The 23,076-nt window shown below is 40.3% G+C and overlaps 3 protein-coding genes and 1 pseudogene across 3 annotated transcripts; 3 read left to right on the forward strand and 1 right to left on the reverse strand.

Moving 5' to 3' along the window:
* Positions 1-7,859: 7,859 nt before the first annotated feature.
* LOC138031768 (QRFP-like peptide receptor) lies at positions 7,860-8,899 on the forward strand (annotated as a pseudogene).
* Positions 8,900-15,236: 6,337 nt separating this feature from the next.
* LOC138031769 (uncharacterized) lies at positions 15,237-17,356 on the forward strand. Its single transcript, XM_068879392.1, has 2 exons — positions 15,237-16,367; positions 16,463-17,356. Exons 1-2 carry the CDS (start codon positions 15,237-15,239, stop codon positions 17,354-17,356), a joined length of 2,025 nt encoding a protein of 674 aa, XP_068735493.1.
* Positions 17,357-17,908: 552 nt separating this feature from the next.
* LOC138031770 (uncharacterized) lies at positions 17,909-18,412 on the forward strand. Its single transcript, XM_068879393.1, has one exon. It carries the CDS (start codon positions 17,909-17,911, stop codon positions 18,410-18,412), a length of 504 nt encoding a protein of 167 aa, XP_068735494.1.
* Positions 18,413-18,826: 414 nt separating this feature from the next.
* LOC138033475 (uncharacterized) lies at positions 18,827-20,071 on the reverse strand. The gene is made up of 2 exons (XM_068881213.1): positions 19,590-20,071; positions 18,827-19,415 (listed from the first exon to the last, which is right to left on the reverse strand). Exons 1-2 carry the CDS (start codon positions 20,069-20,071, stop codon positions 19,226-19,228), a joined length of 672 nt encoding a protein of 223 aa, XP_068737314.1. The 3' UTR covers positions 18,827-19,225.
* Between the last annotated feature and the right edge of the window lie 3,005 nt (positions 20,072-23,076).

A 23,076-nucleotide genomic window follows, 5' to 3' on the forward strand; every position in this document is an offset into this window, starting at 1 on the left:
CTCTAAGACTCAATTTTCAGATTGAAAACGTTGTTTTAAATTTCTAGTTCAATATTTTCCGCCGGGGATAAGTTTTTTAGTGTGCACTTAGTATAATGCAAAACTATACTTAACGCTCCTATGGACTGGCACGCGTAGTTTCTGTTTAGATCTGTTTCATGTAAGTGACTCGACTTAAACTGTCTCACACTTAGGGGCCGGTGATAGATCCAAACGCCTGCTCATTAGTGGCGTTGCATTCCTCTCTTAGGAATGCAGTTGTCAGTCTTTTTAATCAGGAATTTAGTGCTTAATTTATTCGTTCTCTTAGAGGTATTTAAGGCTTAATTTAGTCATTTCTAGGGTTCTCGATCAGTCATTTTCGCTTGTGAGTAGTTCTTGTAGTTTCGCTTTCTGCAGTGTGTTACTTTCTTCGCTTCAAGCAGTCAATATTCGGTTACCAGCTCCTAACAGATGTAAATGTATCTTTTTGTCGAGTTTCTGTTTACGATTAGTTCATTTTACTAAGTAATTTTTGTATCTGTTTGTTTTCTAGTCTTAACCGCTTTTCGCTTTCACCGCATGGGTTGAGTTCGCGCCGTCATAGGCAGTTGAATGAAGAATAAAGCGTGTTTGAATTTTATCGCTGGAGTTTTGTAGTCGTAAGAAGATCACACTGGTGACCAGTACTGCCTGATGTCCGTGCATCAACTTGAGGTGGCTATATTTCTCCATTTCCTCTTCAGTTCAAACTTTTCCACAGTTCTGTTTCTTCCAAAGAGCTTAGCATATTTTCTCTTTTTCTTGATAGCTTCTTTCCATTCCTGAGCCATGAAAGGAACATCTTTTTTATCTAACTTTCATTTGCTTCTTTGGAAGATGCTTGTCTAGTGTTTTTTGACATAGTGTCTCGCAGATGAAATCTTTGTCATTTATATCATCGAGAAATTTCACAGACGTGCGAAGGAGCTGTTTCAAGTCTTCATTTAACTTTTTCACATCCAGTGTATTTGTACTTCGAAAAGTAATGATTTTGCTTTGGTGTTGGAGGACTGTTCTCTCATCAGGCCATAGACCAGGATCACTATTAATTTTTCTGGAAAAACCACTCCGTTTTGTTCGAACAAGTCTGGGTTGTTTGTTAGAATAGCATCTATCAATGTCTCTGTTGAGTTTGTATGAAAAAATGTGGGTAGGATCCATGATTAAACTTTCAAGTCCGTGCACCTCTTCCAGATCTGTCAAAATCTTACTGGTATATTCCCTCTGATTGGGCTACATTCTATCAAGATACAGGTCACCAGTAAATCCAGTTAATGTGAGATCCTCTTTCCTTGATAATTTGGTATAACCCTATCCTTTAATGCTAAAAAGGATGTATCTCAGAACTGAATGATTTGTGGCCGCCATCTTTGCCAGTACCAATCCCCAATATTTTAACATGTATTACAGGTAGAGTATATAGGAGAAACGAATTTTGGTAGAGAGAGGGTGTGTGTGTGTCTCAAGAGAGCACAGTAAACCAGTTATTTTGAGGCTTTAGAGCCCTAGAGTGGATAAAAAGTGACAGATGGTTCCAAAAGTACAAACCAAAATATTCATCCCAGTAAGGGAATGTAAATTTGCTGAGAAGCGGTACTAAAGACAGCGTAGAAGTGTTGGTCTGTCATTTACCTTATTTTGAAGTCTTACAACATAAATAGGATCATAACAAGTATATATCCCCACAGCATAGAAACATATGTGAAATGAGACTAGAAAAAAGAGTAATACATATCAACTATAACTAATATTATTTATTATTACTTCCTTTATTAATGTTTCCCTAGACAGAAATTTCTTTCCTTATGTCAGAATATTAATTTTGTTTCCAACGGTATGTTGGAGTTTTAACGTACTCTATGTGATCATGCCAGGATAGATGACAATATCGATGACTAAACCAAGGTATTTTTCATTAAAGGAGTAATCTTCAGCTTGACCAGCTAAGGTTAAAGAGGGAGTATCACAGTATTGCACATGTTCTAGCCATAACAAATGTCATCATTTATGAGCCAATCGGAAGCGATGTTATAATTCATGTGGAAATTCACACGTACGTGTAGAATTTTCTCGACTATTAAACAATAATTATTGCCTTTGATCAAATGTACGTGCAAATTTCCCACATTAATAAATATTGTTGTAACGTTGCTTCCAATTGGCTGACAAATGTTGACATTCACTATGGCTAGTACATGCGCACTACCGTGATACTCTCCCTTTGAAGGAAAAAGTTTAACTTTTGTCTTGACTGGAAAAATCATGCATATAGTTTTACCCTGGCTCAATGTAAGTTTACTTGCACATAACCAGTCAGATACATTAGAACGTTTGGTATTACCCTGACAAAGTAAATTATCAAGGTCTTTGCCAAATGCAGTTAATGAGCGTGGTACCAGCAAAAAGATGTACTTTAAATAGTTTGTTTCACACTGGTACAATCATTTTCAATAATACCAGAGAGTTAATACAAGAGAGCAACTTAAGTAAGCAGTTGCAAAAAAAAATCAGAACCTGGTTTCATATCAGAAGAGCCTTGGAGATTCTTAGGATTTTAACTTGAGCATAATTATTACTTGGTGTGGGACAGTTATTTGTTCCAATCGTTCCAATCAACAAATTCTAAATTCTATCAAGATTTGAAGATTTTTTTGTTACAAGGAATGAATAGCCTTCTTTATTGCCATATTATTAGTACAAAGCAATACATCATAATTATTTTGTTTCTTTCAAATTATTAAAAGTGGGGTTGCCTGTGAACTTAAGCCTAATAGCTATATAAAAGTGCACTTCCTCTATAAACAGAGCATTTTACATTGGTTGAATGCCTTTTAATTTTATACAGTATTTGAAATATTGTAAAAATTAATAGTTTTACTCTAATTCTTAGTTTACAAGGAATATGTAAAAATCCTTGTTGATAGTCAAATATGTAGAGTTGACTTCATGTAAATGTGAAAACGTTATTTGAAATGAATGAATCATTCTTTTGCTGTCAAGTAGACTCCATGAAATGAAAGTGGGAAAGATCAGCGCAGTGAGACGATGAAGTTAAGCAGTTCCCAGCAAGCTTGAAAAAATCCAGGCCCCAGTTGTTCGAAAGGTGGATAACTCTATCCACGGGATAAATCACTATCCAATGGATAGAGCAATTAATTTCGCTATTACTTATACACTGGATAGTGATTTATCTAGCGGATAGCGCTATCCATCGTTTGAACAACTGGGGCCAGGCTTCAACAGGGCTCGAACCCATGACGAATTGATTTGTGCTGCACTGCGCTGCGAACTGAAGTATCAACCCCATTGGGAGGGTGTCAGTTAGAAGGGATGACCTGACAGGACTTTCTTCCGGTCAGCAGTGGCTGCAAGTGAAAATAATTATGGTCTCTTAATTGGGTTTGGTGCACCGTGGGCTCAAGAAGTACTTTGGAGTCATCCCTAGACCCATTGGAAGCTGGTTGATTGTGAGTTCAAGTTACAGGTTCAAATCTCGCTCAACGGTTGCTGGAAGCTGCTTTTAGTTGCTCGTCTCAACATGATCTCTTCTAAATTAATGATTATTGTTAATTCCTAATTTGCTTTTAATTTACTATTATTAATTTAGGACACTGTGTCCCAGGAGTTGTGGTAGCAGAGAAAATAAGGAAATAAAATTCATATCCGTGGATTGGTTTCAACTCTTGAGAATGGGTTGCTCCTCTAACTGTGTAACCTCGTTCCCAGGATCTCTCCATTTGGAGAGGAGAAGAGAGACCCTGGAAATGAAGTCGCAAACTGTGATGATTTTTATGCCCATTCCCCATTTCAAATATATGAAATTTCAACGACGGTCTATCTCCCTGGAAATTTCCTGTGATCCCTGTACCGAGGACAATTTCATAAGCATCTACAAAGTGGAAAGTTAAGGGGTGTTCTTACCAGCAACAAAATGTAATGGTAAGTACAAGGGGTTATGTGTATGCAAACGTTGGCCGTGTAGCATTTATATTTCAACGGAATTAACCATGAGTGGGTGATGTGATGTGCTATTTTTTACCCATGTAAACCATGTGAGCATTAGCCCTACTAATGGAAATTGGCCCACTTACGGACAGAGAAAAACTCTGACCAGGGTGGGAATAGACCTCTTTAGCTTGTACGTTGTGTTTTCCCATTTCAGACCACGTGATGTTCTCAAGGGAATTTTCCTTTTGTTTTTTCATAAGTTATGCGTACATATTCACGTGCATAGGACGACGTTTGAAAGAACGTTTTACCTAGAGTAACATCACGTGGTCTGAAATGGGAAAACAAAATGTACAAGCTAAAGAGGTCTATTGAACCCACGACCTTTGGGTTAGATTACCGCTGCTCTACTGACTGAGCTACAAGGTCGGCAGAGCAGCGGTGATTTAGCCCGAAGGTCGTCGGTTCAATTCCCACCCTGGTCAGAGTTTTTCTCTGTCCGTGAGTGGGCCAATTTTCATTAGTAGGGCTAACGCTCACATGGTTTACATGGGTAAAAAATAGCACATCACATCACCCTCTCATAGTTAATTATTTTGTTATGGTAATACCAGTAATAATGACACTTCTCTCTCTCTCGAACGTCGGAAATTACACTTAAGTCAGTTGATTGTGGCTTATGTGAAACTCGCTTGTTGTCTTTTTCTTTACTTTATTTGCTTCGACCGCTGTACGCCACACTAATTCATGAAAAATATGTTACTTTCCTCCTTAGAGAATGAAGCAAAAATCACTGTTGCCAGAGAGCGTAAGTTGATGCGAGAAATTGGCTTGTCACGGTCGATATGAATTGTCAGCTGCTAGTTTGTCATTTAAATGTAAATAAACACGTGCAGTTTATTCCTCTCTCAATGCTCGTGGTAGAGCAAGTTTAGACATTAGCAACATTGCATTTTACGAAGCAAAATAGGACTTCCATGATTTTTGAGACCTGAAATATTTAGGCGGCTTTAACAGGATATCAGCGCACGAGTTCTGCGATTTATCAAAGCGATCATAACTGAGCCATGAATAAGCCACAGCTCTTTAGTGACTATATCAATAGGCCATTTCCGAATTCATGTCTGCCTCCTCTTCAGGGCGAGTCTAAGTGCGAAGTTTTTGTTATGAAAATTAGTTTTCTTTCATATGTAAAGTAGAACTAATTACCATCACAACAACTTCGCACTTGGACTCGCTTTGAAGAGGAGGCAGACATGAACTCGGAAATGGCCTATTATTTCAAAAAGTATTAAATTTGATTTAAGGCAAGCTTGAACGAACTGCAATAAAACTAGGTGTTAGGAAATGGCCTATTCAAAAACCGAAATCAAGATCATTTGATGATTTGCTTCCGTTTTCTTACTCTTCCAAAAAAATGGAATTCATTCAAGTCAACAAAACTTGTCATCATGTGCAAATATCTCAACCTCAATTTTCACGAAAGATTTCCTAATACGAATCTGTACAGTGACCGTTTAGGAGAATGTGAGTATTGAACAGAGGGCAAGGCTGGTTTTCACTAGCGTCGGAGTCGTAGTCGGAGTCGGAGTCGTAAGAGCTCTTATGACCTAGTAAAACCTAGTAAAGATCGGACTCTTAATAAGCGGAGTCATAAGCTCGACGGAACCGGAGTCGGAGGAATCAGAACGTTCTCATTTTCTTCCGACTCCGCTTATGACTCTCTGTCACTTATGATCCAGTAAAAACTGTAGATTGTCGGAGTCGCGAGCAGAAGCGGAAGAACCAACCAATCACAATGCTTGGAATCGAGCATTGTGATTGGTTTATCCCCCCCCCCCCCCCCCCTCCTCTGCTTCCGACTCTGACAATGCAGTTTTCGCTCTGCGCTTCTGATTACGATTACGACTCCGTCGCCAGTAAAAACCAGGCTTTCAATGCTCCATCACTTGACATGAGTACAAAGGTGACAATATTGGTATTCGCTTAATTTGCGTTTCATTCAGTTGTACAGTCGAACCTCGATTATCCGGACTCCTTGGGACTAGACGAAATAGTTCGGATAATCGAGAATATGAATATTAATGAGGAACAAAAACTGATGAAATTAAGAAAGTGACAATTAATCGTGAAACAAAACATTTACAAATCGTTTGCAATACAATATGGTCTACATCTTCACTGTCCGTTGAGAATACCTTTACACGTGTTGGCAAACTTCATGATCTAAAGAGAGGGAGTATATTCTAAACACATCTTCCTTCAAACCACTTTTTTAATAATATCTTCCAGGCCCCAGTTGTTCAAAAGGTGGATAAAGCTATCCACTGGATAAATCACTATCCATTGGATAGCGCAATTGATTTCGCTATTACTTATCCACTGGAGAGTGACTTATCCGGCGGATAGCGCTATCCATCGATTGAACAACTGGGGCCAGGTGAAGAATTATGATATTCTTATTCAATACTGACTCGGGGATTCTCGGGAAAAATCCGAGTGCTCCTTTGGAGGAATATATCCAAACTCCGACCTCCCGATTATCGATTACTAGTTCAAATGTTCTACCACTGAGCTATAGGAGACTCGTGTGAGCTAGGCCATGATTACTTAATGATGTCGATGGTGATTCGGGGATACTCGGAAAGTATCCGAGTGCTCCTCGGCAGGAGTCGAACCTACGACAGCCTTCCGATGACTAGCTCGGATGCTTTACCACTGAGCTTTAGGAGACTGGTGGGAGCACGGTGCATTTCCAGCTACTGAAATGAATGACTGAGATTGAAATTGTTAAACCCGGTAGATGAAATTAATCGGATGTAAACATGACAGATTAGCTTCGGTTGTCGCTGGTTATCAAAGTGGAAAATGGGAAAAATTGTTAAAAAAGAAGACTTTCACTTCAAATAATTCCTTTCCAATCACTTTTCGTCATCGTAGTTAGCAATCATAAATTCCGTCTCCGAAATTTATTTCACAGGATCTAGAGAAAACAAAGCTTGCAAAGAGCTATTTTTTTTTTTTTAGGGTCGAGAAAATTGCCTTTCCCTGTTCAACACAAACTGTCAACTGGTATAGTTTTTCATTTAAGTTTATTTGAACGAATACGATGATTCAGGCAATTTATTTCCTTCTTTTGTCTGTAATAGAACAATTTTAGGCGTTATTAATTTTGTGAAAAAAATTGCTTTTGAAGAAGCAAGATTGGAATGGCTCATTTTTTCCCTCTTTGCTTTTGTGGTATATCTTTAACGCCCATTATACTTTTTATGCAAGTAAATGAGAAGCCAGTGTAGTAACTCGACGTACACTCATTTAATTACGTGCCTCTTTGTAAACTGCTGTCTTAAAGTCCGAGTCAAATTTGACAAGAGACAATTTCAAATGTTTTGTGACATCCGTCACTTAAATTGGCGAAAGTAGGAACTAAGGAGAAGAAATGAAACTTTAGTCAAATGAGATTGTAAAATGCAGCTTACAAGCAAGGTCTCCCTGATAATTACCATCAAGATTTACCAACTCAATCAAACTGTTTAATGAAGATCTTCCACAGAGTTCTACAAAATTTGTATTCTGACCGTTTAGGTGAATCTTCTTATTGAACGGGAAGAAATAAGTCGGCCAAATGACCAGGTCACGTGACATTAGCAAGCAAAGATGGGATTCAAGTATTCACTCAATTTGAGTTTCATAAGTCAGTTGTGAAAGAGAAGGAGTATAGAGAGGATATATGACGGTTATTGACTCGTCAGTTTGGTTCTGGTTAGACGCTGGATCTCGAAGTTGAAAATCGAAAAAGTTACAGAAAAAAAGAGCAAAACGAAACAGGAAACCTTTTACTTAAAATTGATCTCTTCGCGACGTTTCTACACGGGCTCAAAACGGAAATCATGTCGGTTAACGAAACGGATTTGAACAGTTTTCGAGACTTTAAAAAGTATACGATCGAGCGAGTAGACGTGGTTTTTGCTGTTCTGTATTCGTTGCTGTTGATCGTCGGGTTCCAGGAAACTGTCTCGTTATAACTGTGGTTCGCAAAACAAAAAGTATGCATACGACCACAAATATTCTTCTCGTCAACTTAGCTGTCAGCGATATTGTCATTCTACTTTGGTGCCCAAGAACCTACAGCTTTGTTTTTTACCCCATACATCCTTCAGGAAAAACTGGCGATTATATTTGCAAAATGTTCACAGGCAACGCTATCATAAGTGTGGCAATAGCCAGCTCTGTCCTAACACTCTCCGTTCTGGCCATAGAACGCTACCACGCACTGATGAAGCCCATGAGGACGGGACTTCGACTAACCATTGAACATGTTAAATACGTTGTCTTTTTTATTTGGATCGGAGCGATCTCAATAAGCTTTCCGGATTTTTCAGAAAACAAGTACAGTCAACGATATGGAAGGTGCATATGTCCATTCAGTTTGGAGGCCGCTTCTTTACTTCGCACTCATGTTATTTGTACTGTTGTATTTTTGGGTTTCGTACCGTTTGTCGTTTTTGCGTACTGTTATTTCCAAATCATCCGAGGGTTGTTTTTAGGCCACACTGTCTGTGCGGAGGCGCCGTCGGGCAATGGAGATGATCGTACCAAACAGCGGCTAGCTAAACTCTTAATAAGCGTAACAGTTGCGTTTTACGTTTGTTTTATTCCGTACGGCTCCTTTATTCTATACATCGCGCTGGAAGACCGCCGCAAACTTATCTCTAACCAGGAAACTCTGTCTCTTCTCTTACGTGTGTTTGAGTTTTTGGTGACCTGCAGTTCCTGCTTAAATCCAGTTCTTTACGCGTTCCGCAGCTCAAATTACCGGGATAGTTTCAAGGCAGTTTTTACCAAACACCCTGCTGTCCACTCCAGTAGATTTGCATCTGTAAATGTTGTGCGCAACCGTGACAATTCTGCAGCTGAATCAGATATTTAAGACTTGCGAAGTATTTACCAGCGAATTCGAAGTTAATTTGTTTCATTTGAAGGTATGATCATGCATGACAGCCTCTTCAACTAAAAAGGTACGAAGGATTTTTTAGATTGGTCAATATTTCCTGCCGCCCCTCACAAAACAAGAACTTCAATTGTAAAGCACCTAGAACTTATTTATCTTCCAACCGATAAACAGGAAAGAAGACATAATTTTGTTTATTATTGGGTATTTAAGACCTTTTTGCATTTTCTTTTCTTTTTCTGTTTTTTATGAGTTTTTATTATATGGCTTGTGTTTGTAGCCGATATAACGCCCGCTCTGATTGGCTAATTGTGACTGAATTGTAGGGCATTATTCTCCCTTATTATATGGTTCTGTCTCACAAGGACTGGGAACTACCAAGTTCACGAATTTGATTGGCTGAAATCGATATTGACCGCGGTCTAGATTTTCCCATCTAGACCGGCATCTAGTCCGGTAGTGTTTTGCGGTGAAAAGATGCAAACTAAAATGCAAAAATATTGAGTATTTTCTTCTACCAATATTTATTTATGGAAGTGCCAAACAGCATGATGACAAAAGAGAGGATGGCGAGCAAACTTTGACAGAATTAAGTTCAGCTCATCGCCACTCATCGCCGTTCGCAAAAATGTCAGTTAGTACAAGCCAGTTACATTAAACGAATTAAATTGTTCTAGTTTGCCATATAATAAACATCTTATTAACCGAGCTTAGTCAGTCTGTATGGGAGAATCTTGACCGAGGTCGTGAGTAGAGACCGAACGCAGTGAGGTCTGTACTCACGACCTCGGTCAAGATTCTCCCATACAGACCTCCTGCTCGGTTAATAAGAGCTAAGTAACGCCCACGGGCCGATTACGGGCTTGCAAGAACAAAGCAAAAGGTAATTAAAAAGCCATATAATAAACTACTTACTAACCAAGCTAGCTCGAGCCGTACTGGGGAATACTGGCCCTCGGTCGTTTTTGTACGGACCTCGCTGCGCTCCGTCCGTACTGCCACGACCTCGGGCCAATGTTCCCCAGTACGGCTCTCGCGCTCGGTTAGTAAGAAGTTATTATTAATTTCGTATGACGGTAGGTCATTAAATTGTACAAATTTACGTGTACATAATCATTATTTCAATCATCCTTGACGGTTTGAGTAAAGAAGGTTTTAGTTTGCATTTAGTGAGCTAACATCACTGGCACCGAGATTTCTTTATCAACGATGATGAATTTACGTAACTTTCTACTTTCTATGTTTCAATCCGTCTTCAGTTGAGTTTGACTGTCAAAACGTTCACCATAAATCATGATAGTGACAAATTATTAATATTCCTTCCCCAATATATTTAATCTGTGAAACTAAAGTGGGCCGGCATTTGAAGCTTTCAATTAAAGCGGAAGGCAAAATCGTAGAAGGCGTTTATCATCCAACAGGCATTTCAATTATATAGTTCTTCATCGGACTCCTGCATCAACGCTTCTTGCCTTATTGTACGTTTGACAACAATTTCAATTGCTGGGTTTAGTTCAGAGCGATAGTGTCTTAAGCAAAGAAACTAACAAAAAATACTGGATATTTTAAACTCCACGATGTTACTAAAGGTGTATGCACGATTTTGTCAATAGCCAGTAGAGCAGGCGTTTTTTGGCAGGCGGACGCTTGTTCAAGGTCTAAAGCTCGTAATGGGCCGCCATTTTGAAAGCACACAGCCGGTAGAGGATTGAGACGTTCATACTGTCCTCCTCTCACTGAGTGCAATTTTTTTGCCTGGCCTCAGGACTCTGTTAGTCATGCTATCCAAGATGTCGACCAATAGTTCTTACTAAAACAAAAATACGCCTGCTTTGCAGGCTATAGTGTCTATAAATATATGGGTTATTGACCAAGTGTGAGGTCAAGATGGCTGAATATTGGCCAAGTTTTTTTTTTGCGTGTTTATGGTCGAGGTCCATAAACACGCAAAAAACGAAGGAGGCCAATATCCAGCCATCTTGACAGAACAAGCTCGGTCAATAAAGGATTTACTACATGACTTAAAACACCAAAAAATGATCTTTGATCTTGCGGGAGCAAGCGAGAAATCCCGAGTGGGAAAGATAACTCCATCTTGCCCGCTAGGGTAGCCAATCACAGCGCGGGATTTGGCTCATCTTGCCTGCTCACGGAGCTAGTCTTATAATAAATGTAAATAATATTCGCGTTAACGTTTGTTGTCCGCTTAGAGATAGAAAAAATAATGCTGAGTGGGAATTATGGGATCTAGATTTTTATTCATGGATTGAAAATAGTGGGCTGGGAGAGGATTAGTCTTCAGCCTTTGGTTTGATTGAAACATGGGTTTATGGGACACTGACATGTCAAGATATTTTTAGGGAACTAGTTTAAAACACAGCGAATTTTGACGCTTACTACTAATAATTAGTATTTTGGATCAGATTAATATATTTCTTCTTAACTTTTAATTCACTAAGAGTTAGGTGTCCCCAATTAGTTTACGTATATGTAAGCTAGATCTACCTGACATATTAATAAAGTTATTGATTGATTGATTGATTGATGGATGGAAGCGAGGAAGCTGAGGAAGTCTTTTGTGTAAGCTCGGAGGTGATGTAACCTGCCATCACAGATAATGTTTGCCTGACGTCTGTGTTCGCAGGGTAGAAATGGTGGTGTTGCGTGTGAATGGAACATAAGCCCCCAGAGGCAACGGCCGAGAAGAACGACCTCTGGGCAGTTTGGAAGCATTCGTAGTAGGGTCAATTTCTCTAATCGGCTATTTCTAGTATTTGAAATTTTTGAAATGGTACGGAAGAACTGAAAGTCTATGATTGAAGGACTTCCTTCTTATTTCGTCAACGGGAAAGAATTGCATTGTATTCTATGGAGACGATAATGACATTGAAATTAACTAGTCAGTGAGTAGGCTGACATGTTTGGGACATCGAACGAGTGATTTGGCGGCGGAGCTACCAGCGGGCGAGATGAATGGGGCCATACTCGCTCCCTGGCGGCTCCAACTCCAAATTATTCGCTCAATGCCCCAAACAAGTCAGCCTGCTTGCAGGCTAACATTGATAAGGGTATATTTGTTCACGAGGGGTTTCTTTGGGTGAGTTTCTGAGTTTTTTCAAACTTTTCCGGTTCGCAACATGATGGCTCAAAATGTGCTTTTAAAGTGCAACTAAACTCAAATATTTTTTGTTCCTAATATAAATTTCCCATCCAAAGCAAACATATGTCACCATTGTCACCCACAATTTCGCTTTTTCTGTGCCGTGCAAGCCACGTAAACTTAGCAGAACAAGCAGTAATTTGGACCAACGACCATGATGTGAGAGGCCTGGGTCTATTCTCGATTTTACGTCACACACTGCTTTGCATTCCTGTTTCAAGGAAATTTTGTGGGCCAAATTACTGCTAGTTTTGATAACTTTGCGCGTCTTGCCCGGCAGATAAAAGATGCCCGCGGCAGAGTTTGAGGTAAGAATGGCAAAACATGTTTACTTTTGGTGGGCAATTTAATATTGTAGACGAAAAATATTTGAGCCGTTTAGGTTAACTTTAAGTTTGTCAAAACTTCTGCAATCAGGCAGAAAGTTTGTTCCATCGGCCCAGGCTGACAAAACGTTTCCTTGGAGCTAGAAGCTGAATTTGGACGTATAACTGAATGCATCGTTAGAGCGATTTTCAATTGAGTATCGACAGTAATTAGCGAGTTACCTTGGTTTATGATTACTTCACTCAGTCATTGTTTCAAATTTCTCGCGCCACTTTTTCAACCAATCCGAAGCGACACCAAAACCAATCGTGGCTCGCGCGTGCACACTTTCCCGCGCTTTGTGTCGGCTACGAGTAATTACTTCGAATTTGGATTGGTTTGCTGGATTGTCTCCGTCCTTTTTTTGGCTAAAGCAATTACTTTGGTCTCATTTGAAATCCGCTCTACCTTCTTTTTAAATTAATTGGGACCATATAAGAACACCTACGAACTTTGGGTCCCCCTGATGAAGACACTGTAACTTTTTAAGCAATATTAAAAATATTGATCAAAACCAGAGTATCATCAAGCCATGTCTTATAATTACTGTCAACCTGGTTGCAATGTGAACCCGAACTTTCGTTGGAGGTAATCTTTGTACCACATCAGCTGGCCCCAGTTGTTCAAACAATGAATAGCGCTATCCACCAGATAAATCACTATCCAGTGGATAAGAAATAGCGAAACCAATTGCGCAATCTAATGGATAGTGATTTATCCGGTGGATAGCGTTATCCATCTTTTGAACAACTGGGGCCAGATGTGTTGCATTGATCAAAAAAGGAGCAAAATTTTGTCTCGTGGAGAGTAATCGAGAGTAATCGCAAGATCGTAGGTTCGACTCCTGCAAAGGAGAACTCGGATTCATTTCGTGAGTCAGCATCGAATAAGTAATAAGCCCTCTTGGCCACTTTAAGCCACTTTTGGTTTCCCGCTAAATTGAGCGAAAGCGCGCTCACCCAAGCTGATGATGCAAGGTAAGGGTGTGCAATGCATAACTGTAGTGGACTTCGCACTTTGTTTCTAATTATAAACAGCTGAAAAATTCAGGTCTTTTCAACGGGATTTAAACTCATGACCTTTGCGATGCCGGTGCAATGTTCTACCAACTGAACTATGATGCCACTCACTGAATGACTTGAATGAAGCGACATTTGTGTAAATTGTCTAGCAAAGTGCGAGGATCACTTGTCTCTTTCGTCTAATATATAGAGTTAGCCAAGCCTAAAAGCGGAGCTCCCGGGTTATTTATTCTTACTTGCCTTACTTAAACAATGAATTAACGATTTTTTTTTTGTTCAGGCGTGGCGAAGAGCAATCAAATAAAGAAAACCAAACAAAACAAAACAATCTAAAACGAATTCTTTCGTTTCTGCTCTTCTTTCTTAGGTAGTCCAGGCATCATGCGACTTTTGATATCAGATTCAAAATTAAAAATCTTCTAAAGATATGGCAACAAATGCAATACAGAGCAAGATGCATCTCTAAAAAAATTAAAAGTGATGATGTTAGATCCAAACGCCTGCTCATTAGCGGGGTTGTATTCCTCTCTTAGGAATGCAGTTGTCAGTCTTTTAATTAGGAATTTAATGCTTAATTTATTCGTTCTCTTAGAGGTATTTAAGGCTTAATTTAGTCATTTCTAGGGTTCTCGATCGGTCATTTTCGCTTGTGAGTAGTTCTTGTACTTTCGCTTTCTGCAGTTTGTTACTTTCTTCGCTTCAAGCAGTCGATATTCAGTTACCAGCTCCTAACAAATGTAAGTGTATCTTTTCGTCGAGTTTCTGTTCACGATTAGTTCATTTTACTAAGTAATTTTTGTATTTGTTTGTTTTCTAGTCTTAACCGCTTTTCGCTTTCACCGCATGGGTTGAGTTCGCGCCGTCATAGGCAGTTGAATGAAGAATAAAGCGTGTTTGAATTTTTATCGCTGGAGTTTTGTAGTCGTAAGAAGATCACATCGTTAAGAATTTGTCCTGAGTTTGCCGAGATTTGATGGCGGCAAAAGAAGATGGTCCCGGTGGTGGTGATGTTGTCTTTGGCGCTGCTAGCGCGGCACTAGATCAAGTTATTTCACTCGAAGACCTTCGGCGGCTGAAGAATTCCAGATCTGGATATCTCTCGGTAGTTACAATTAAAAGGAATGAAATTCAAGTGTTGCTGTCCCGCGAAGGGAACGCCTCTCGCGTTAAAGAGAAAATGTCAGAGTTTGTCGCTGCTTTCCAGGAAGCTCATGTTGTATATATGTCGTACCTGTCTGACGAGTCGAGCATTTTGAGGTGCCATGAATCTTTCGAACGTGAGTCTGTTCGAAAGGATGACTTTATCCACGAAGTTCAAGGTTGGATTAAAAGAACTGAGGAAGTGGCGCGTTTAGAGTCTCAATTGCAACCAGAAGACTCTGCAAGTCAGATCGTGTCGAGAACCTCAGCCTCCAGACTTTCTAGTAGAAAATCTCATCGTTCTTCTCGCAGTGATTCGCGTGGAAGTAATGTATCTTCATTGTCCGTGGCCAGAGCTAAAGAAGCTGCACGTGTAGCAGAGTTAAAGCGGAAGAGGCGGTTCTTCAGAAGAGACAGCTACTAGAGAAACAGAAGTTTCACCTTCAACTGGAAGAAGAACGCTTAAGAAGAAGAGTGTCACCATCCCCCCTTGCCTATTAACAACTAAAGGGCTGTTTCAGAGTCGTCCGAAGTGCTTTCTTCGCCAAGCGAAAGGGCTTTTCACGAAATGTTAGGATTCCATTAGCAACAGAACGCTCTGCAACAGCAACAAAATAAAATTGTGGAGATGCTTGCAATACAACAGAAGAAAAGTTCTCTCCCTCAGCCTCGTGTCCCTATCTTCAACGGAGATCCTATGGAATATGAACCCTTCGTAAGAGCGTTTGAGAGTATAATCGAGTCCAAGACGTCAAGCAGTAGCGAAAGGCTCTATTACCTTGAGCAGTTTACTAGTGGAGATGTGAGAGAGCTCGTGCGATCGTGCCATTATCTCCCACCTGAAAATGGTTATCAAGAAGCTCAACGACTGATCAGGAAGAAGTTTGGTGATAATTACCACGTTGTAGCTGCATATAAAACCAAGGCATTGAATTTGCCCGATGTGAAAGTAGAGGATGGCCAAGCCCTAAGTCGATTTGCCATTTTCCTAATGAGGTGCAAGAATGCCGTGGAGAGTAGTAGGAACCTAACCAAGCTTGAACAACCCGAAACCATTAAGAAGTTATCTCTGAAGTTGCCGTTCAGTTTAAGAGTAAGATGGCGGCGCTTGGTGGATGAAATCATGGAGGATCAAGGAAGGGCTATCCGGTTTAATGACCTTGCTGAGTTTGTCGACCATGAAGCTCGCGTAGCGACCAACCCTCTCTTCGGGAAGATTGTCGAAGACTCTAGGCCTAGACTCGATACACGTCGAGTTCTCTTGAATAAAGGATCCCACGAGAAAACGAAAGAAAGACGTAGTTTTGCTTCGCATGTTAACAATTGCCTGACCTCACCTGCCACCAGGGAATTGCCAAGTTCAGACTTACCTACAGTAGAAGAAGTCTCTTGCCTTTATTGCAACGATCATCACGCCCTAGAGAGCTGCAAATCTCTTAGGAGTCGCCCCTACGGGGAACGAATCGAGTTTATGAAGTCTAAGCGTCTTTGCTTCGTTTGTTTGTCCACTGAGCACATAGCAAGGAATTGTCCGAAGCGGAAAACGTGTGCAATTGTCAATTGCACAAGTAAACATTCAACAGTTCTCCACACAAATTCTGTTGCACGTTGCCCAGAAGCTAACAGTGCCACAGCAAGTACTTCGTCTCGCGAGGAGGTTCTGCGTGTTCAAAGTGCTATGGTCAATACAGGCGGAAGAATTAGTCCCTTTGTTGGGACAGACACCTCGAGGACAGCTATGGCCATTGTTCCAGTTAAAGTATGGCCTAAAGGAAATGGGACACCTGTAATCACTTACGCCTTCTGGGTAGCGGCAGTTCTTCCACGTTTTGTACTGAAGCCCTAATGTGACAGTTAGGAGTAAATGGCCAAAGAACTTTGATTTCTTTAACAACGTTGGACAGAAAGAACAGCCTCATTGAAAGTTTCGTTCTGCAAGATCTGGCTATTTGCGACCTGGAGGAGAACGTGTTTGTCAAATTGCCTCCCTTGTACACAAGACCCGAGATTCCCGTATCAAAGGAGGATATCCCAAACCAGGTTGATGTTCACAAATGGCCACATTTGAGTGGAGTGTATTTGCCGGATGTAGAAGCAGAAGTCGGTCTCCTAATAGCCAGTGACGTCCTGCAGATCCTCGATCCTCTAGAAGTGAGGCATTGTCAAGATGGCGGCCCTTACGCGTCCCGTACAATTGTAGGTTGGGTTGTGAATGGTCCCTTAGGGCGTCGTAGCCACCGCTCACGCATATCTAGTTTCTTTTCTAAGGCTGACCACGATCTCAACCAGATGCTGAAGGACTACTACAATGGTGATTTCCCCGAATCCAGTGCAGATGATAAACCTGAGATGTCCCAAGAGGAGCTGCGTTTCTTAAGGATGCTAAATAGTACGGCAGTTCTGAAAGAAGGTCATTACAAGATGGCTTTGCCATTCAGAGATCGTGAAGTCGCGGTGCCGAACAATCGGGTACAAGCTGAACAGCGAGCGCTATGGCTGAAGCGGAAGCTCCATGGTAACAAGAACCTGTATGCTGACTGCAAGGTCTTTATGGCTGAGATTCTAGAGAAGGGCTACGCCCGTGAAGTTCCCATGCACAAGCAAGCGTTAAACTGTGTAAAGTGGTATATCCCGCACCACGGCATCTACCATCCTCGCAAGCCTGGTAAAATACGAGTCGTTTTCGACTGTTCTGCGAAGTTTCAGGGAACGTCGCGCAATGATCTGTTGCTCAAGGGTTCAACTTAACGAACACGTTGTTCGGTGTATTGATGAGGTTTCGCCAAGAAAGGATAGCAATCAGTAAGTTTGATCACATAAGTGATACTCTAAAGGAGTTGCACTGGTTACTGGTGGAGCAAAGAATAATCTTTAAGATTAATCTTATTAGTTTTAAGATACTTAACAATTTAGCTCCTGATTATTTGGTTGACCTAATCCATGTTTATGAACCAGCGAGGTACCTTCGTTCAGCTTCAGACAAGTGGCGTCTTGTCATTGAACCCTATAACTTAAAGACATACGGTTTAAGGGCTTTTTCAGTCATTGCCCCTATACTCTGGAACGATCTGCCTATTGACATCAGATCAATTGATGATGTAAATAAGTTTAAATCTAAATTGAACACCTTTCTGTTTAAGCGAGTTTATGAATTATCTTAGTATTCTCTGTAATTTGGTGATTATGCATTTTATGTGTAATGATTTTACGATTTTTATTTTTTAACCCTTGAAGCATTGTAAAGCGCTTAGCACTGAAAAGTATAGGCGCTATATAAATATTTATTTATTATTATTTATTATGGCGGATATTGAAGCGATGTTTTACCAGGTTAGAGTAGCCGAAGAAGACCGAACCTTTCTCCGTTTCCTGTGGTTGCCTGAAGGTAACCTGGACGAAAATCTCGAAGAGTATCAGATGGTTGTGCATTTGTTGGGAGCAGCTTCATCTCCAGCATGTTCCAACTTTGCCCTGCGAAAGACGGCAGAGGACAACAGCGACTACTTTCCAAGGGAAGTTGTAAGCTCTGTTAACAAGAACTTTTATGTAGCCGATTGCCTGAAATCTTTACCATCAACTGAAGAAGCTTTACAACATGCAAGTGATTTGAAATGTTTGCTGTCAAGAGGTGGATTTCATCTGACCAAATGGGTTAGTAATAGTCGCAGAGTCCTTGATGCCATCCCTGAAGCCGAGCGCGCCAAAGAAGTAAAGAACTTGGACCTTAGTAAAGAAAATCTACCATTCGAAAGAGCCCTTAGAGTTCGATGGTGCATAGAAACGGATACTTTGGGTTCAAGATAGACCTGAAACATAGCTCACCCACACGAAGAGATATCCTTTCGGTTGTGAGTTCAGTTTATGATCCTCTTGATCTCGCTGCACCGTTCGTGTTGCCAGCCAAACGCTTGCTTCAATATTTATGCCTTACCTCCTGGTCTATTCCAGCACAAAGATCTACTTTCAAGACGCCGTTGGAGGCAAGTGCAGTATCTCGCGGATGTGTTTTGGAGAAGATGGTGCAAGGAATTTCTTCCCCTTTTACAGATTCGTCAAAAATGGGTTCGTCCAAGGAGAAATCTGGCAGTTGAAGACATCGTCTTAGTCGTAGCCTGCGTGGCAGGCCGTAGAAAGGAGCGCCGGAGTGTAGGGAGGAAGAGAGGAGGGACGGGCTGCAAGGACGATATTGTTTTCTTCATTCCGCCCTCTATTTAAATATGCAAAACCCACTCAACTGTGGAATGTCTGGCTGTCATAATTATCCAATCAGAATCACGCCGCTTTTTTGGCAGCAAATTCTGTACCTGTTTCCGGTTTCCGTATGTCTTGTTTCCTTTTTTTGCGCTAGAAAATGAAATAATTTGAATATCTTTGGAGGATGGAAAAAGGGAAAAGAGGCCGGCCCAAAAAAGAAAACTATTGTAACGATGTTTGTAGAGTTTGCCGGGCGAATCTGAAGGTGACATATGGGAACTGTGTGGCGAAATCGTGTGTAAATATATTTAAACCGTTTGCGAGAAAAGAAATATTCGGAGTTGTTTTGAGCGGATCTCTGAAGAACGTTGGGATAACAGTGATTGCTTCTCACAACGAGTCGCAAGTGGCCTGCAATGCCTGTTATCGGAAGATCAAAAACTTGCGTGAACTTTTCCCATTCATAACCACAGGTTTAGCGCTGAAGAGAGAAGAAAACAAGGAGAATTCCGAAGGTTCGAAGAGAAAGTTACTCGACGTCTTGTCGCCTGCAGCACGCAGCAGTCCTCCTAATCGAAAAAGCGTAAGAACTAATTCTCCTGAACTAATTCTCCTGAAACAAAAAGAAACGAAAAAGTAATGGAGAGCAAAAAATCTCTACAATTTGACGACCGCGGAAAATTAAAACCGGCGATTTTTTTAGAGCAGTTCATTGCAATGTGTTGTCTAAATGCAACATCGACGATTTGGATATGTCGTTTGTATATTAAAATATACAATCCCTCACCTTAAACCGGTCCATGTTTCAACTGTATGCGACTCATCCACAACACAAGCCACTAAACTGCTACTGAAAGTAGTGTTCTTCTTCAGTGATTGAAGAAATCGCTTATCTGTGACACTTTCCGCTGATGCATAGACAACATTAAAATTCCCTCCTTCGATGTCTTCCAAATTACCTAGCTTTTGAGCCAAATTACAAGCAGTCAAATTCATGGCTTCGACTTCCATAACCTGGTCGTTAATGATACTGACAAGAGGCGTTATGACTAACAAAGAAGCATAATTTCCTGCTCTTTTCGCGAGCAACACAAGAAGCTGAAAAATTAGACACTTTCCATAGCCTGTTGGTAAAACGGCTAAAAGATCCTTTTTCTCAAACAAATGTCTGATCGCCGTCTTTTGCTCTGCTTTTAGCATGAATTTGATTCCATTTTCTTCCAAAGATCGCATCGTTTCCTTCAGCAACAGTTCAAACCGATCCGCCATGTTGAATATTGAATTGAGAAGACCGATGCCCTTGCATGACAGGTCGCTAACCAATCAGAACGACGGATTGAGTAATTCATAAAATCTGACAAATCAGGATTTTTACGTTCATCTGGTGGACGAAAAAAACCGAAAAAACAATAGCGTCCTTGCAGGCCGTCCCTCCTCCCTCCCTCCATACACTCCGGCGCTCCTTTCTACGGCCTGCCACGCAGGCTATCTTAGTCGAAATGAAAGTTCACACGGTAATTCGTGGCCTTTAGGGAAAATCGTTGAGGTGTTCCCCGACAAGAGAGGATTTGTTCGCCGTGCGAAAGTGAGCATGAAATCAGGTGTTTTTGAAAGACCTATTGATAAACTCTGCCTTCTGGTTGAAGGAGAAGAATGAAGTAATCCAAGATGCCAATTTTGAACCTTGTTTGACTTTAAGACTCAATTTCCAGATTGAAAACGTTGTTTTAAATTTCTAGTTCAATATTTTTCGCCGGGGATAAGTTTCTTAGTGTGCACTTAGTATAATGCAAAACTGTACTTAACGCTCCTATGGACGGGCACGCGTAGTTTCTGTTTAGATCTGTTTCATGTAAGTGACTCGACTTAAGCTGTCTCACACGTAAAGGCCGGTGATAGATCCAAACGCCTCCTCATTAGCGGGGTTGCATTCCTCTCTTAGGAATGCAGTTGTCAGTCTTTTTAATCGGGAATTTAGTGCTTAATTTATTCGTTCTCTTAGAGGTATTTAAGGCTTAATTTAGTCATTTCTAGGGTTCTCGATCAGTCATTTTCGCTTGTGAGTAGTTCTTGTAGTTTCGCTTTCTGCTGTTTGTTACTTTCTTCGCTTCAAGCAGTCAATATTCAGTTACCAGCTCCTAACAAATGTAAGTGTATCTTTTCGTCGAGTTTCTGTTTACGATTAGTTCATTTTACTAAGTAATTTTTGTATTTGTTTGTTTTCTAGTCTTAACCGCTTTTCGCTTTCACCGCATCGGTTGAGTTCGCGCCGTCATAGGCAGTTGAATGAAGACTAAAGCGTGTTTGAATTTTTATCGCTGGAGTTTTGTAGTCGTAAGAAGATCACACTGGTGACCAGTACTGCCTGATGTCCGTGCATCAACTTGAGGTGCCGGCTATATTTCTCCATTTCCTCTTCAGTTCAAACTTTTCCACAGTTCTGTTTCTTCCAAAGAGCTTAGCATATTTTCTCTTTTTCTTGATAGCTTCTTTCCATTCCTGAGTCATGAAAGGAACATCTTTTTTTACCTAACTTTCATTTGCTTCTTTGGAAGATGCTTGTCTAGTGTTTTTTGAAATAGTGTCTTGCAGATGAAATCTTTGTCATTTATATCATCGAAAAATTTCACAGACGTGCGAAGGAGCTGTTTCAAGTCTTCATTTAACTTTTTCACATCCAGTGTATTTGTACTTCGAAAAGTAATGATTTTGCTTTGGTGTTGGTGGACTGTTCTCTCATCAGGCCATAGACCAGGATCGCTATTAATTTTTCTGAAAAAACCACTCCGTTTTGTTCGAACAAGTCTGGGTTGTTTGTTAGAATAGCATCTATCAATGTCACTGTTGAGTTTGTATGAAAAAATGTGGGTAGGATCCATGATTAAACATTCAAGTCCGTGCACCTCTTCCAGATCTGTCAAAATCTTACTGGTATATTCCCTCTGATTGGGCTACATTCTATCAAGATACAGGTCACCAGTAAATCCAGTTAATGTGAGATCCTCTTTCCTTGATAATTTGGTATAACCCTCTACTTTAATGCTAAAAAGGATGTATCTTAGAACTGAATGATTTGTGGCCGCCATCTTTGCCAGTACCAATCCCCAATATTTTAACATGTATTACAGGTAGAGTATATAGGAGAAACGAATTTTGATAGAGAGAGGGTTTGTGTGTCTCAGGAGAGCACAGTAAACCAGTTATTTTGAGGCTTTAGAGCCCTAGAGTGGATAAAAAGTGACAGATGGTTCCAAAAGTACAAACGAAAATATTCATCCCAGTAAGGGAATGTAAATTTGCTGAGAAGCGGTAATAAAGACAGCGTAGAAGTGTTGGTCTGTCATTTACCTTATTTTGAAGTCTTACAACATAAATAGGATCATAACAAGTATATATCCCCACAGCATAGAAACATATGTGAAATGGGACTAGAAAAAAGAGTAATACGTATCAACTATATCTAATATTATTTATTATTACTTCCTTCATTAATGTTTCCCTGGACAGAAATTTCTTTCCTTATGTCAGAATATTAATTTTGTTTCCAACGGTATGTTGGAGTTTTAATGTACTCTATGTGATCATGCCAGGATAGATGACAATATCGATGACTAAACCAAGATATTTTACATTAAAGGAGTAATCTTCAGCTTCACCAGCTAAGGTTAAAGAGGGAGTATCACAGTATTGCACATGTTCTAGCCATAACGAATGTCATCATTTATGAGCCAATCGGAAGCGATGTTATAATTCATGTGGAAATTCACACGTCCGTGTAGAAATTTCTCGACTATTAAACAATAATTATTGCCTTTGATCAAATGTACGTGCAAATTTCCCACATTAATAAATATTGTTGTAACGTTGCTTCCAATTGGCTCACAAATGTTGACATTCACTGTGGCTAGTACATGCGCACTACCGTGATACTCTCCCTTTGAAGGAAAAAGTTTAACTTTTGTCTTGACTGGAAAAATCATGCATATAGTTTTACCCTGGCTCAATGTAAGTTTACTTGCACATAACCAATCATATACATTAGAACGTTTGGTATTACCCTGACAAAGTAAATTATCAAGGTCTTTGCCAAATGCAGTTAATGAGCGTGGTACCAGCAAAAAGTGTACTTTAAATAGTACAATGGTACAATCATTTTCAATAATACCAGAGAGTTAATACAAGAGAGCAACTTAAGTAAGCAGTTGCAAAAAAAAATCAGAACCTGGCTTCATATCAGAAGAGCCTTGCAGATTCTTAGGATTTTAAAGAGCATA

The sequence above is a fragment of the Montipora capricornis genome, chromosome 14 (genome assembly GCF_036669925.1).
Source record: "Montipora capricornis isolate CH-2021 chromosome 14, ASM3666992v2, whole genome shotgun sequence".
NCBI classification, from domain to species: domain Eukaryota; kingdom Metazoa; phylum Cnidaria; class Anthozoa; order Scleractinia; family Acroporidae; genus Montipora; species Montipora capricornis.

Excerpts from the sequence above, each read along its gene's own strand:
- LOC138031769 (XM_068879392.1), top strand. The coding sequence starts at position 15,237 with ATGCTTGCAATACAACAGAAGAAAAGTTCTCTCCCTCAGCCTCGTGTC. Across the intron at positions 16,368-16,462 it reads TGGCCATTGTTCCAGTTAAA|TTAGGAGTAAATGGCCAAAG; the intron begins GTATGGCCTAAA and ends CTAATGTGACAG.
- LOC138031770 (XM_068879393.1), top strand. The coding sequence starts at position 17,909 with ATGGCGGATATTGAAGCGATGTTTTACCAGGTTAGAGTAGCCGAAGAA.
- LOC138033475 (XM_068881213.1), bottom strand. The coding sequence starts at position 20,071 with ATGGCGGATCGGTTTGAACTGTTGCTGAAGGAAACGATGCGATCTTTG. Across the intron at positions 19,416-19,589 it reads GAAACATGGACCGGTTTAAG|GAGAATTAGTTCAGGAGAAT; the intron begins GTGAGGGATTGT and ends TTTTTGTTTCAG.